Here is a 16044-nt window from a genome sequence, read left to right on the forward strand (position 1 = left end):
GTGAGTGGAAACTTGCACGTGCCCAGCTGGAGGGTCAGTGGTCTTAGCCCACCTTTAGTAGCTCAGTTCAAACTGCACCATCTGACTCCAAGTTCCTTCAACAAAAACAACTTGAGCAAACATTGTTTCGATTACATTTGAAGGACATACCAGTCTTCTGCAGCAACAAGTAAAGTGAGCATAATCAATCAAGGCAGGTCACAGGATTTAACTTATGATTACTTCCTTTTTAAGTGAAAGTGAAAGTCAAAGTGTCCAGCTCTTTGCGATTCCATGACTATACAGTCCACGGAATTCTCCAGGCCAGAATACTGGAGTGGGATCTTCCCAAACCAGGGATTGAACCCAGGCCTCCTGCATTGCAAGTGGATTCTTTACCATCTGAGCCACCAGGGAAGTCCAAGAATACTGGAGTGGGCAGACTATGTCTTTTCTAGGGGAGCTTCCAGACCTAGGAATTAAACTGGGGTCTCCTGCATTGCAGGTGGATTCATTACCAGATGAGCTACAAGGGAAGCCCTTGTTCTTAAGTAAGCCAATGGAAATCTTCTCCCCTTTTTTTTTCTTAAAACTCATAGTTTACTGCTCTTTATTAAGGATCTGTTTGTGAAATATTAAATTATATAAAGAATCTAAGTGTTGGCGAATAACCTGTTTAAAAATATTATACTTCTTTGCTGTGCAACCTTGGAAATGATACAGGAGTCATACAATCCACATGGAAAAGGACAATAATTATATCATGTGTGTTAGAGAGTTATACTAATAATAACAATGTATACAGTATATCTGACTTAGAATATGTGATGAAACATAACTCATGGAGTTTGTTAAAACTAATGAAATCAGTATTACCTTAATGTGAATTGTGTTCCAATATTCTTAAATTTTCCATAATTGTCATGTATCTATCAATTATCCGTTAATAACATATTTTGCTAATTATAGTAACTAAAAGACATGCAGCATTAGACACTGATACTAGTGTCACAGAGTCACAGTTACCTTCATTATAATTCTATGACATAAAATATACTGAAACTCAAAATGGCTAAATAGTATAAAATCACATAGCCCTGAAGAAGTGGTATGGTCCAGATGAAAACTATATCTGATAAATGCTAATGCTATGCTCTTACTTGCTTTATTTTACTCAATTTCCTATAACAGCAAAGAAACTTATTAAAATCCCGATAGAGTTCTCCCAGATTATACCTACCTTTCTTCCCATACACATGGAAGAGAAAGAAAAACATTAATATTGCTATGTGTGAGATAAATTATTTTTCCTCTAAATATCTTAAGTTAAAACCACACTGTGTTGTACTGGATTTATTAATGTTACACTTTGTCTCTTTGATAGGCTGTGAGGTCCTGCAAAGATTGGTAAGAGTGTTCTGGATCTATTTGTATTAATAACAAGCACTTTGCAGGAGTTTCATGAAAAGCCTGTGGAAGAAAGGAAGGAAGCTATGCAGGCAGGCAAAAGAGAGGAGAGACTGGCTGACACTCCCAGGGTCTAAAAGCAAGACCCCAGGACTCTGGAGTTCTGAAGCAATAGCACTAACGGGCTGAGGGAGGGAAAGCATACAGCAAGAAGCTTTAGCATGTGCTACAGCCACAAGTAGGAACTAAAAGACTTTGTGTCATAAAATATATACACGGAATTGAGAAAGTAAAAGGGAATCAAGTTAGCCACCACAAGCAGGATGGTGTCAGCGGCCCCTTTCTCAGGAGACGTCCTACGGGTGAGGCTGGAGTGGTGGATGTAATGCACTCTCTGGTGGGGACTATGCAGGAGACACACCATGTGGACGCTGGCCAAGATCATAAGGACTATTAACATGGCACCCACAAAGGAGACTGGGATTACAGATATTCCAGACAGGGAGAACTTGTACTGGCAAAAGAGGAGGTTCTCTGTTCTGGAAACACTGTTATTGTCCCAGGAGACACTTACCTGCATGGGAGAGAAGGAGTTGATTGCCAGATTCAGGGTCCAGCAGAACAGGCAGGAGGAGCCCACATTCTTTGACGCCCAGCCCTTGAGGGCTGCCCATACCGCACTCTTGGGGCTAATGGTGGTGGCCTGCAGGCAGCTCAGCAGGCAGGTGGTGCAGAGAGAACGATCCCGGGACGCCCTGCGCAAGTAGTAGGTGACTTTGCACCCAGCGGTCCCCAGGGCACCTGGGAGTCCCAGCACACCCACCACATGAGGTGTCCCCTTGGAGACGAGAACCAAGGAGTTGGCCACAGCCAAGCTGGACAGAACCACGTCTGTGGGCTTTGGCCTGTGTGCAGTGAGAAAGGAGGAGCTATAGGTGGACAGGAGGAAGGAGTTTCCCAGAATGCCAGCTCCCGCCTGGAAGAGGAATACAGCCTTCAGGACCATGGCATCAGTAGTCACCTGTGCTATGTCTGTGCCGGCGTGTGGCTGGGGAACCAGGTGGCCTCCTGGAACATAACAAAATAGCATGGTAAGCCCAGGAATCACAGGGACCCTGGCCCTCACCATCTGCACTGAGAGAGAAAGAATCACAGGGACCCTGGCCCTCACCATCTGCACAGACAGAGAAGGGATCACAGGGACCCTGGCCCTCGCCATCTGCACTGAGAGAGAAAGGATCACAGGGACCCTGGCCCTTACCATCTGCACAGACAAAGAAGGAATCACAGGGACCCTGGCCCTCACCATCTGCACAGACAGAGAAGGGATCCCAGAGACCCTGGCCCTCACCATCTGCACTGAGAGAGAAGGGATCACAGGGACCCTGGCCCTCACCATCTGCACTGAGAGAGAAGGGATCACAGGGACCCTGGCCCTCACCATCTGCACTGAGAGAGAAGGGACTCTGAAGGCCTGAGAGAGTTTGTCAACCAAAGAAATCAACAGAATCACTGGGATGGCCAATGGTTAGTACCTCCAGTCACCGTGAGCAGAGCACACAGAGGGACAGCTTATGCTCACCCAGGTCAGGCCTTCTCTCTCTTCTACTCTATCGAACCCCTGCTTATTCCCAACTCAATGATTGGTGAAGTCTTCATTTCTGATTTTAGAGGAACAAACTCATAAACACATTTAACAATTAAATTTAAATTATCAGAATAAGAAATGTGCAAATGTCTGGAGGAAGTAACATCAAGGAATATGTGAAGGTTGTCCAGACTCCAGGATATCTGAATTTAGTTTTAGAATGAAAAGGAGACCAGCAAGGAGAAAGCCAGGGGGATAGCATGATAACTAAAAATGGTTATCTTTCTCTTTCTTCACTGAGAAGGCAGAAAAGTAAAGAGAGTCAGAGGCAGGCTGGAATTCAGCATGCATGGAGCCTTTAGGACAGCTTTAGCCCCCACACTTCTGGGGAGTCAGAGTCCCCACCACAAGCTGCCGCAGCCCACACAGTCCTGCTGAAACGGGACCCAGGCAAGACTGGGTGCCACCTGAGACTGGAGGCCAGGCTCTTGTGGGCTCAGATCTGAGCCCCAAGCACCCCCGCCAGGAAGCACGAGCCCACTAGCAGCCCAGCCCTGACCTGAGCCCCAAGGACACTCAGACTCACCTGCGCTGCTGGGCCTCTGGGTAGGGAGTGACCAGCAGGATGTGCAGGGGGCGTCTGCGGCCACTGATATAGGCATGGGCTTTGCAAGTCTGGCCCCAGAGCGGCTGTCACTGTGTCACCTGCACTGACCCTGAACAGGGAGTCTGGGTATCTCCAGGGAGGTATGCACGTGTGTCCCAGGTGTGAGTACAGCAGCGGTTACCCGTGATTAAGCAGGAGGCCTAACGAGCAGCATGCACTGCCGAAGGGAAGGTCTTCCAGCTCCTGGGGCTACAGGGGGAGGTTTATGTCAACTGCGGGGAGGGTAGTATTGCTCAGTGGGGAACAGGGACTCCCCCAGCCAGTCTCCCACATGGGTTTTTGTTGTCCCTTCTAACAGGGATGTCCCTCTGTTAAGTTCAAGGTGACCCACGGATGGTCCCCAGCTGTGCACCAGCGCTCCCAGCCAGGGGTGGGTGCTGTTTCCAGTCCTGGCAGTCCTAGTCCCTTCCCCTCCAGTCTCATCCCTGTATACAGGACGTCAGGGGTTTGCAAACATCTTCCAGCCTGCATGATCCTGACACAGCCTTGATGACTTCTAACCACGCCTTCACCCCCCAGCTACGGTTCCTTTGCTTCATGAAGTTTTCTTAGCTGTGCCTTTGCTTCTTAGATTTGCACCTTCTGTGAAGTGAGCTGGTGGTCTGGTGGGGGTGCGTGTGTGCACGGGACCTCCCTGCTATGCCCACACCCTGAAGGGGGAGGAGTTGCATGTCCGTTCAGTGGGCAGGAGATGAAGGGAAAGGAAGTAGGCGCCGGGATCGTGTCTGTTCCTTCTTCCCCATCCAAGGAGAGGAGAGGATGCCAAGCAGCCCCTCAGGTCAGAGACTGGCCCAGCCAGTGCCTTCCCAGTCCCTTGGGAACCTTTCCCTGGACAAAGTGCTGAGAGAGAGGCTGTAGTCCGGAGCCTAGAGGAAGCCTTGGGTCATCTTGGGAGCAGATGGGCAGCCTGGGGAAGGAGTCCTGAGCCTGGCCTGGCCAGAGTGTGGAGATGCAGCAACCACTCTGGAAAGTCGGTGGCTCACCTCCATCCCTCGTCATCCCAGCACCACCGCTTCTGATGGGCCTTCTCAGGAGCCTCCCCACCCACAGCTGTACCCCATCAGCCCACCAAGATCCCCCGCTCCAGCCCACTGCCATTCCTGCCCTTCTACCAGAGCACTTGGGCCTTTGTGCTGTTACCACCACACACACACAGACACAATACAGACAGACAACACAAAACACAGACACAGATAGACACACAGACACAGACAACACAGGCACACACACAACACAGATACAGATAGACACACAGACAACAGACACACAGACACACAGACACAACACACAGACACAGACAACACAGGCACACACACAACACAGATACAGATAGACACACAGACAACAGACACACAGACACACACACACAACACACAGACACAGACAACACAGGCACACACACAACACAGATACAGATAGACACACAGACAAAAGACACACAGACACACACACACAACACACAGACACAGACAACACAGGCACACACACAACACAGATACAGATAGACACACAGACAAAAGACACACAGACACACACACACAACACACAGACACAGACAACACAGGCACACACACAACACAGATACAGATAGACACACACAGACAACAGACACACACACACAGACACAGACACACACACTTCTCATCATACAGGCCACTTCCTGAGGGACACATCCTCTGATCCCTAAATTAAGTTTCTGTCTCACAGAAACTACAGCACTGAATCATGGGCAAAATTACACCCTCATCTTTTTATATGTGCAGCATGTTTCCATCTGAGATGTTGACTCTTGGTGTTTCTTTTTCTTGACTGGCTTCAATAGGCATTTGTGAACTTTGTTTCTTCAAAGAACCAAGTGTTGACTTTGTTAACCTACTATAAATTTTTTAATATTTTGTTCATTCCTCCTGCTTATTACTTCTTGCTTACTATCCCAATGACTCTTTAGATCACTGATTTATCATTAAAGGATATTAAAAGATATGACTCAACAGCCAGGAGTATCTGTCCTCTGAGGCCTGGGGCCCCACATGGAGACGGGTGGAAGCATGTGGGTTCCCTGCTTTTAAAGCTTTCTGCAAAGGGGCCAGAAAGCTGACTTTAGGGTTTTTATGGAGGCTTTTTCACATAGTCAAGATTGACTACATCATTATCCATGGGTGACTGACAGACCCCCCAGCTACCCTCCCCTTCCCAGAAATCGGGGTGGTCCTGAAAAGCCCAACCCTCTGTTCACAGGCTGCTTCCCCTGGCAGCCAGCCCCATTCTAAAGTGCTTCCAAAAAGTCACCTCAGTCGCATAACAAAAGATAACTGGTCACTCTCAACACCTGGACTATTCTAGCGGTTTGGGAGTTGGAGCCAGAAGGTGAAGACGGAAGCCATTTACATGAGAAATATATTGGGACCTATGAATAATCGAATACATATTTCTTCTAAGTCACAGTATCACATACACTTCATTTTCTTGGGAGGGACGATGATTGGTCTGAATAACCTAGCTTGCCAGATTCCCAGAAAAAGAAGACAAATTGATTACAATTAATTTTTAAAATGAAAAAGTCACCTGTAATCCCTCACCACACCCAAAGTAGGAGGTAGTTTCATTTTACAAAGGGCTTTTAATGTAACTTTTAAAAGTGTACTTATACGTAAATTGTGTTCTGCTACATTAATCTAACATAAAAACTGACATCTACCCAGGCCACATTATTTTCCAAAATTTCTATGGAATGTAATATTGTAACCATTGAACATTTGAGTTGTTTCCTGTTTTCCTCTGAGAAATGAAGTCGTTTAAAGCAATATATGTGGAGCCAGATTGCTTTTGTTTGTATTTTGTTATATAGCCTTTGGCAACTTCTTCAGTTTCATCATCTATAAAATGGAGATAATAATGGGACCTACTTCAGAGGTAAGGTAGTGGTGTGAATTAAATGTATTAATTATACAAAAGGTGCTATAAAATATGTCTGGACCATAAAAAGCATTTAATTAAGGGAAACTTTTTATTATTATTATATATTTTTTTACTTTACAATATTGTATTGGTTTTGCCATACATCAACATGCATCTGCCCTTAAGGGAAACTTTTTAAATTGTGGATTTTAATAACATGGTAATTAATGTCACCAGGCATTAAATTCTGTCCTGTTATCCCAGTCTCATTATTGCCCTATTATCTAATTCCCACCACAGTACTCAAAAGAACTTTTAATTGATTGTATCTCTCAGACTGAAGGCTTCACAAAGACACTTGGGATGAGAGATCATCTTTCCTCACCAAGAACCATTTTCCAGAAACCAGAGTATATGAGGCCTGGAAGTGCCAAGGCAGCTGGAGGTCAAGGCTGAGGGGCAGAGGCAACTCAGCACAACTCTGGAGCAAGTCACAAACACCACTTGGCTATTACTGATGGAAAGAGGGGCTACCAGCGTTGTCAGTTCTGTGTAGACAGCCCAGCATCCCTACCAGAAAAAGGTTCTGAAATGGGATGCTCAGTCAGCTCAGGGAAGAAACTCCAGAGTGCTAGAAATGTGGCAACAAATTGATGGTCTTCCCAGACTTTTGGACACAACAGAGCTCGTGCTGGAAAGAAGCTGTCTTCAGTGAATGTTAAAAAGCCGTCAGCCAGAGCAGCATTTTTCTTTTGAAACACAGATAATTCACGCTCACAAGGGTCCTTGGATGCAGAAGAAGCCCTGATCAGAGGATGCTCTATTCAGATGCAGACACTTGGTACCAGAGAGAATTTTTGTGATTGCAAAGAATATGGGAAAGCATTCAGCAGTAAAAGTTCATCAGTAACTCAACACCACATAATTCATGTGGGAGGGAAATCCAAATGCACAGAACATGACAAGGCCTCATCTGCAGAGTACACCGTACTCAGCACCTGAGAAGCCATTCTGGGGGCAAATCTTTTCAGTGTAATGAGTGTGGAAAACTCTTCAGCCTCACCAAATCTTTCATTCAGTACCAGTTAATTCATTAGAGAGACCACATACAAATGTAGCAAACTCAGAGAATGACTTCAGAACAATTCCTTACTCAAGGACTTCCCTGGTGGACCAATGGAGGGGACAGAGGTTCGAACCCTGGTCCAGAAAGATTCCACAACCAAGCAACTAAGCCCACAAGCCACAACTACTGAACCTGCACTCTATAGCCCATGAGCCACAACCACTGTGCCTGCGAGCCACAACCACTGAAGCCCGCATGCCCTGGAGCCCTTGCTCTGCAACAAGAGGAGCCACCGCAATGAGAAGCCCACACACCGCAACTCAGAATGGCCTTTCCTCGCCATGAGAGAAAGCCTGCACACAGTAGTGAAGACCCAGCACTGCCAAAATTAAATAAACACGTTTTTAAAAATTCCCTTACTCAACATCAGGGAATTCACACTAGGGAGAAAGCCTATGAATGTGGTAAATGTAGGAAAGCTTTCAGCCAAAGCTTCATCCTTCACTGAGCACCAGAGAATTCACAGTGCAGGGAAGCTCTAAAAGTGTGGTAGGGGTGGATAAGGCTTCAGTGACCTCACAGCACACAATCAGCAGCAGTCCATTCACACGGAAGAGGAACCGCATGTATGTTTTGAATGTGGGAAGACCTTTCAGGGACACTCGGCTCTCAGTGAATATCAAAAAGCACAGTGGAGAGAAACCCAGTCCCTACATAAACAGTGAGAGTGAGAAGGCATTTAGTCAGGATTCCCACTTATTGGTCATCAGGGGACACACAGGAGAGAAACCCAACAGGTGCAATGACTGTGACAAAACTTTCGGCCAGAGCTCCTACCTTGCAACACATCCCAGAGGTCACCCTGGAGAGAAACCACCAAGGTAACTGGTATGCAAAACGCTTCTGAAGAAGCACAGCAAGCATTTCATTCCAGAGAAGAACTCTAAGTGGAATAGATGTGGAAAAACCTTCAGTCAGAGCTCACACCTTACAGTATATCAGAGAATTCAGTCAAGAGAACGCTGTAAAATGCCATGCCTGTGCAAAAGCTGTCAGTCAGAGGTCACACATTACAAGTCATCAGACAATTCACATGGGAGAAAAGTCATATAAATATAACGGATATTGCAAGTTTTCAACCAGAACTCACATTTAAAAAAAATTCCATCTAATTCTCCAGGTAAAGTAGCTATAAAAACGTATTTTATAGCCTTAGACAATATCTTCTCTAGTCTGAATCAATTATTTTTTATTATATAAATTACTATTTTAATATGTTTTTTGAGTGGAGTCTTAAGGATTTTCTAATGTAATATCCTGTTACCTGCAAATGCTAAGATTTTTACTTCTTCCTTTCCCAATGTATTCATTTTTCTTGTTTGATTGCTATGCCTAGGACTTCCAGTACTATGCTGAAAGAAAGTGGTGACAGTGGTCATTCTTATCTTGTTTCTGATTTTAGACAACAGCTTTCAAATTCTTACCATTGAGTATAATATTAGCTGTGAGCTTGTCACATATGGCTTTTATTATATTGAGATATGTTTCCTCTACACCCACTTTTTCTTGAGTTTTATTTTATTCTATTGGCTGTGCTGTACAGGTTGCAGGATCCTGGTTCCCTGATCAAGTACTGCACACGGGGCGCAACAGTGAAAGTGCTGGGTCCTAACCACTGGACCATAAGGTAACTCCCTCTCTATACCCACTTTGTTTAGAGTTTTAATCATAAATATACGTTGAATTTTGTAGAACACTTTTTCTTCATCTGTTGAAATAATCATATAATTTTTATGGTTCATTTTGTTATGTGGTATATCACACTGACTGGTTTGCAAATGTTGAACCATTCTTGCCCTAGAATAAATCTCATTTTGTCATGGTCAAAATCACTACAGATGGTGACTGCAGCCATGAAATTAAAAGACGCTTACTCCTTGGAAGGAAAGTTATGACCAACCTAGATAGCATATTGAAAAGCAGAGACATTACTTTGCCAACAAAGGTTCGTCTAGTCAAAGCTATGGTTTTTCCTGTGGTCATGTATGGATTTAAGAGTTGGACTGTGAAGAAGGCTGAGCGCCGAAGAACTGATGGTTTTGAACTGTGGTGTTGGAGAAGACTCTTGAGAGTCCCTTGGACTACAAGGAGATCCAACCAGTCCATTCTGAAGGAGATCAGCCCTGGGATTTCTTTGGATGGAATGATGCTAAAGCTGAAACTCCAGTACTTTGGCCACCTCATGCGAAGAGTTGACTCATTGGAAAAGACTCTGATGCTGGGAGGGATTGGGGGCAAGAGAAGGGGACAACAGAGGATGAGATGGCTGAATGGCATCACTGACTCGATGGATGTGAGTCTCAGTGAACTGTGGGAGTTGGTGATGGACAGGGAGTCCTGGCGTGCTGTGATTCATGGGGTCACAAAGAGTCGGACACAACTGAGCGACTGATCTGATCTGATCTGATGATCCTTTTAATATATTTTTGAATTTGCTTTGCTAATACTTTGATGAGGATTTTGAAATTGATGTTCTTCAGAATTACTGGTTTGAATTTTTCTTTCCACGTGATACCCTGCCTGTTTTTGTTATCAGGTTAGCCCTGGGCTGTAGCCTGCCAGGCTACTCTGTCCATGGGATTTTTCAGGCGACAATACTGGAGTGGGTTGCCATTTCCTTCTCCAGGGGATCTTCCTGATCCAGGGACCCAACCCATTTCTCTTATGTCACCTGCATTGCAGGCAGATTCTTTTCTTGCTTAGCCACCGGGGAACTTTATCAGGTTAATGGCTTTGTGAAATACGTTTGGAGGAATCCCTCTTCTGTATTTTGGAAGGATTTGAGAAATATTGGTATTAATTCTTTGAATATTTGGTAGAATCCACCAATGAAGCCACGTGGTCCAAAATTTTTGTTTTTTGGAAGGGTATCCATTACTAACTTAATCTTTGTGTGTGTGTGTATATAAGAATATTCAGATATTGTTTCTTCATGATTCAGTCTTATAGGTTACATATGTGTGTGTATGTGTCTGTATGTACTCTTGTTGGATGTATAAATATTTATGTTATATCCTTTTGATTGATCCCTATATCATAATGTAATGCCCTCTTATTACAATTTTTGTTTGTAAGTCTATTTTGTCTGATATAAGTATATAGCTAACCAAGCTTTCATTTGATTTCCATTTTCATGGAATATCTTTTGCCATCCCTTTTCTTTTTCCCCCAATTATGTAAATTATTGTCTATAAATCTTTACTTTTTTATTAAAGTATAGTATACAATATCTATATATTCTTTCACTTTTAATCTGTGAATGTCCTTAAATCTGAAATAAGTCTCTTGTAGGTAATATATAGATGGGTCTTGCTTTTTACCTGTTAAGACCTACTCTATATCTTCTGACTAGACTGTTTAGTTCATTTGTATTGAAAGTAATTAGTGATAGGTATGTACTTATTGCTATATTATTTTCTGATTGTTTCACATTTCTCTGTTATTTTTCTTGTTTCTCTTCCTTTGTGATTTGTTGACCTTTTTTTGGTCATACTTAAATGCTCTTTTTTTTTATCTTTTGGATAGCAACTATAGGTTTTTGCTCTGTGGGTACCATGAGACTTACATATAACAATTTATATTTATAATGGTCTACTTTATGATGATAATAACTTGAGTTCGAACCTATTTTAAAGCTCTACATATTTATTTCCCACCAACATTTTGTGTTTGTGGTATTTTGTATCAATATCTATTGCTATAAAAGATATTGTACATCTTTTTATCCTGTGTAACCACTAATTATTTTATAATGAATTTTATGGTTATATATTTTTTTACTATTTTTATCTTTTAATCTCTATACTAGCTTTATAAGTGATTAACCTACCACCTTTACAACATTCAGTCAGTTCAGTTCAGTCGCTCAGTCGTGTCCGACTCTTTGCGACCACATGAACTGCAGCACGCCAGGCCTCCCTGTCCATCACCAACTCCCAGAGTTTACCCAAACTCTTGTTCATTGAGTTGGTGATGCCATCCAACCATCTCATCCTCTGTCGTCCCCTTCTCCTCCTGCCCCCAATCCCTCCCAGCATCAGGGTCTTTTCCAAAGAGTCAGCTCTTCACATCAGGCGGCCAAAGTATTGAAGTTTCAGCTTCAACATCAGTCCTTCCAGTGAACACCCAGGACTGATCTCCTTTAGGATGGACTGGTTGGATCTCCTTGCAGTCCAAGGGACTCTCAAGAGTCTTCTCCAACATCACAGTTCAAAAGCATCAATTCTTCAGCACTCAGCTTTTTTTACAGTCCAACTCTCACATCCATACATGACTACTGGAAAAACCATAGCCTTGACTAGATGGACCTTTGTTGGCAAAGTAATGTCTATGCTTTTTGATATGCTGTCTAGGTTGGTCATAACTTTCCCTCCAAAGAGTAAGCATCTTTTAATTTCATGATGCAGTCACCATTTGCAGTGATTCTGGAGCTCAAAAAACAAAGCCTCAGTTTCCACTATTTCCCCAACTATTTGCCATGAAGTGATGGGACCAGATGCCATGATCTTTGTTTTATGAATGTTGAGTTTTAAGCCAACTTTTTCACTCTCCTCTTTTACTTTCATCAAGAGGCTCTTTAGTTCTTCCTCGCTTTCTGCCATAAGAGTGGTGTCATGTACATACCTGAGGTTATTGATATTTCTCCCAGCAATCTTGATTCCAGCTTGTGCTTCTTCCAGCCCGGCATGTCTCATGATGTACTCTGCATATAAGTTAAATAAGCAGGGTGACAATATACAGCCTTGACGTACTCGTTTTCCTATTTGGAACCAGTCTGTTGTTCCACGTCCAGTTCTAACTGTTGCTTCCTGACCTGCATACAGATTTCTCAAGAGGCAGGTCAGGTGGTCTGGTATTCCCATCTCTTAGAGAATTTTCCACAGTATATTGTGATCCACACAGTCAAAGGCTTTACAACATTAGGTTATTCTAAATTTTACTGTCTATTTACCTTTACCTATGAGATGTATACCTTTATGTTTTCTTATATTTAGTACTCTTTTCTCAACATAAAGAAGTTATTTTACCATTTCTTTAAAGCCATTTTAGTGACGATCAACTCCTTTAGCTTTTCCTTGTCTTAAAATTCCTTAGCTTCCCTTCAGTTCTGAATTATAACTTTTACAGATAGACTATTTCTGGTTAGAAGATTTTTAAAAAATCATTTTGTATATATTTCAGCCACTCCCCTCTTGGCCTATAGATTTCTGCTGAAAAATCTGCTAATAGTTTCATGAGGATTCCCATGTTGCTTTTAATAGTCTTGTTTTTAATTTTTGACATTTTAATTGTAATGTGTCTTGGTATGGGTCACAAAATAAGCCTCAACAAATTTAAGAGGGGAGAAATTATATCAATCATTTTTTTTCCAACTGCAATAGTATGAAACTAAAAATCAATTGCAGAAGGAAAATGGATAAATACGTGGAGATTAAATAACATGATACAAAAAAGAAAAACAATTGGTCACTGATAAAATCAAGGATGAAATCAGAAAATACCTCAAGACAAATGAAAATGGAAATACAACTTTCCAAAATCTATGGTATGCAGCAAAGCAGTTCTAAGAGGGAAGTTTTTAGCAATACAGGATTTCCTCAAAAAATAAGAAAAATCTTCAATGAACAACCTAATCAACCACCTAAAGGAATTAGAAGCAGCAGCATAAACAAAGCTCAAAGTCACTAGAAGGAAGGAGGGACACCAAAAAACTACTAAAAGAGAATACACACAGAACACTCTCTGACATAAACAGTAGCACTATTTGTTTTGGGTCAGTCTCCTAAGGCAAGAAAAATAAAAGCAAAAACAAACAAGTGGGACCTAATTAAACCTCAGAGCTTTTGCACAGCAAAGGCAACCACTGACAAAATGAAAAGATAACCTACCGAGTGTGAGAAAATATTTGCAAATGATATGACGGACAAGGTGTTAACCTCCAAAATATACAAGGAGATCATACAACTCAGTATAAAAAAATCAAAAGATGGGCAAAATACCTGAACAGATATTCTCCCAAAGAAGAAATACAGATGGCTAATGGGCACATGAAAAGGTGTTCAACATCACGAGTTACTACAGACATGCAGATCAAAACAATAATGAGATATTACCTCATACCAGGCAGAATGGCTATCATTGAAAAGTCTAAAAATTTACAAATATTGGAGAGGAGATGGAGAAAAGGGAACTCATAATGTATAATGTGAATGGGAATGTAAATTGGTACAGTCACTATGGAAACGAACACGGAGGTTCCTCAAAAAACTAAAACTAGGACTACCATGTGACCCAGCACTGCCAGTCATGGGTTATGAAAACACTAATTCAAAAAGATAAATGCACACCAAGGTATGCAGCAGTATTATTTACAATAGCCAAGACATGGAAGCATCCCAAGTATCTGTCAACAGGCAACTGGATTAAGACATGATATACATATACATATATATATGTATATATATATAATGAAAAAATTACTCAGCCATAAAAAAACAATGAATTTTGTCATTTGCAGTAATGTGGATGGAACTACAGAATATTATGCTAAGTGAAATAAGTCAGAGAAAGACAAATACTGTATAATATCATTTATATGTAGACTCCAAAAAATAATACAAATGAAGTGAAAGGTACTCAGTCATGTCCGACTCTTTGCGACTCCATGGACCATACAGTCCATGGAATTCTCCAGGCCAGAATATGGAGTGGATAGCCTTTCCCTCTTGCCTGGAAAATCCCACTGGAGAAGGAAAGGGAAACCCACTCCAGTGTTTTTGCCTGGAGAATCCCAGGGACGGGGGAGCCTGGTAGGCTGCAGTCCATGGGGTCGCACAGAGTCGGACACGACTGAAGCAACTTAGCAGCAGCAGCAGCCTTTCGCTTCTCCAGGGGATCTTCCTAACCCAGGGATCAAACCCAGGTCTCCCACATTGCAGGTGGATTCTTTACCAGCTGAGCCACAAGGGAAGCCCAAACACAAATGAACTAACATGCAAAACATAAACAGACTCACTAATTCACTGATCTAAAAAATAAATGCATGGTTACCAAAGGGGAAAGGGAAGGGGGAAAGGACAAATTAAGAACATGGAATTGATACAAAGTACTATGTAGAAAACAAATAATCGACAAAGATACAGTGTATAGCACAGATAATTACAGCCATTGTTTTGCAGTAACCTGTAATGGAGTATAATGTGCCAAAACAATCACTATTCTATACACCTGAAACTAACAAAATATTGCAAATCAAATATACTTTGTTAAAAATACAAAGAGGGTTTAAATTTTATACTTAACTTTCTATCAGCATCTTTTGAATGAAAATGATGAATTTCCTCCACTAAGAGGTAAACTCATGATCCACAATTTATTTCTGCCTAATAAAGACTGTATATGACAAACTCAGTCAACATTATTCTCAACTATGAAAAGATGAAAGCATTTTCTCTAATATCAGGAACAAGACGAGAATGCTCACCCTTACCACTTCTATTCACTATAGTTTTAGAAGTCCTAGCCACAGCAATCAGAAAAGAAAAAGACATAAAAGAAATCCAAATAGGAAAGGAAGAGGTAACACTGTGACTGTTTGCTAACGACATGATACTACACATAGAAAACCCTAAAGATGCCAGCAGAAATCACAGACTTTGGTAAAGTTGCAGGTTGTATACAAAATTAATATACAGAAATCTATTGCAGTTCTATACACTAACAACGAAATATCAGAAAAAGAAATGAAAGAAACAATCCCATTTACCATCACATCAGACAGGATAATGGTCAATACCAAATCAGATTGATTATATTCTTTGCAGCCGCAAGATGAAGCAGCTCTACAGAGTCACCGAAAACAAGACTAGGAGCTGACTGTGGTTCATATTATGAACTCCTTATTGCAAAATTCAGACTTAGATTGAAGAAAGTACGGAAAACCACTAGACCATTCGGCTATGACATAAATCAATACAGTGGTTATACAGTGGAAGTGACAAATAGATTCAAGTGATTAGATCTGATAGACCAAGTGCCCGAAGAACTGTGGATGGAGGTTTGAGATATTGTACATGAGGCAGTGATCAAGACCATCCCCAAGAAAAAGAAATGCAAAAAGGCAAAATGCTTGTCTGACAAGGCCTTACAAATAGCTGAGAAGAGAAGAGAAGCTAAAGGCAAAAGAGAAAAGGAAAGACATACCCATTTGAAATTAAAGTTCCAAAGAATAGTAAGAAGAGATAAGAAAGACTTCCTCAGTGATCAATGCAAAGAAACAGAGGAAAACAATAGAATGGGAAAGACTAGAGATCTCTTCAAGAAAATTAGAGATACCAAGGGAACATTTCATGTAAAGATGGACACAATAAAGGACAGAAA

The 16044-nt window shown here is 41.9% G+C and overlaps 1 protein-coding gene across 1 annotated transcript; it reads right to left on the reverse strand.

Moving 5' to 3' along the window:
• Nucleotides 1-1612: 1612 nt before the first annotated feature.
• On the reverse strand, nt 1613-2392 carry LOC104987910 (vomeronasal type-1 receptor 4-like). Its single transcript, XM_010839009.1, has one exon. The coding sequence runs from the start codon at nt 2390-2392 to the stop codon at nt 1613-1615; it is 780 nt and encodes a 259-aa protein (XP_010837311.1).
• Between the last annotated feature and the right edge of the window lie 13652 nt (nt 2393-16044).

The sequence above is a fragment of the Bison bison genome, unplaced genomic scaffold (assembly GCF_000754665.1).
Source record: "Bison bison bison isolate TAMUID 2011002044 unplaced genomic scaffold, Bison_UMD1.0 scf7180017864108, whole genome shotgun sequence".
Lineage (NCBI taxonomy): Eukaryota > Metazoa > Chordata > Mammalia > Artiodactyla > Bovidae > Bison > Bison bison.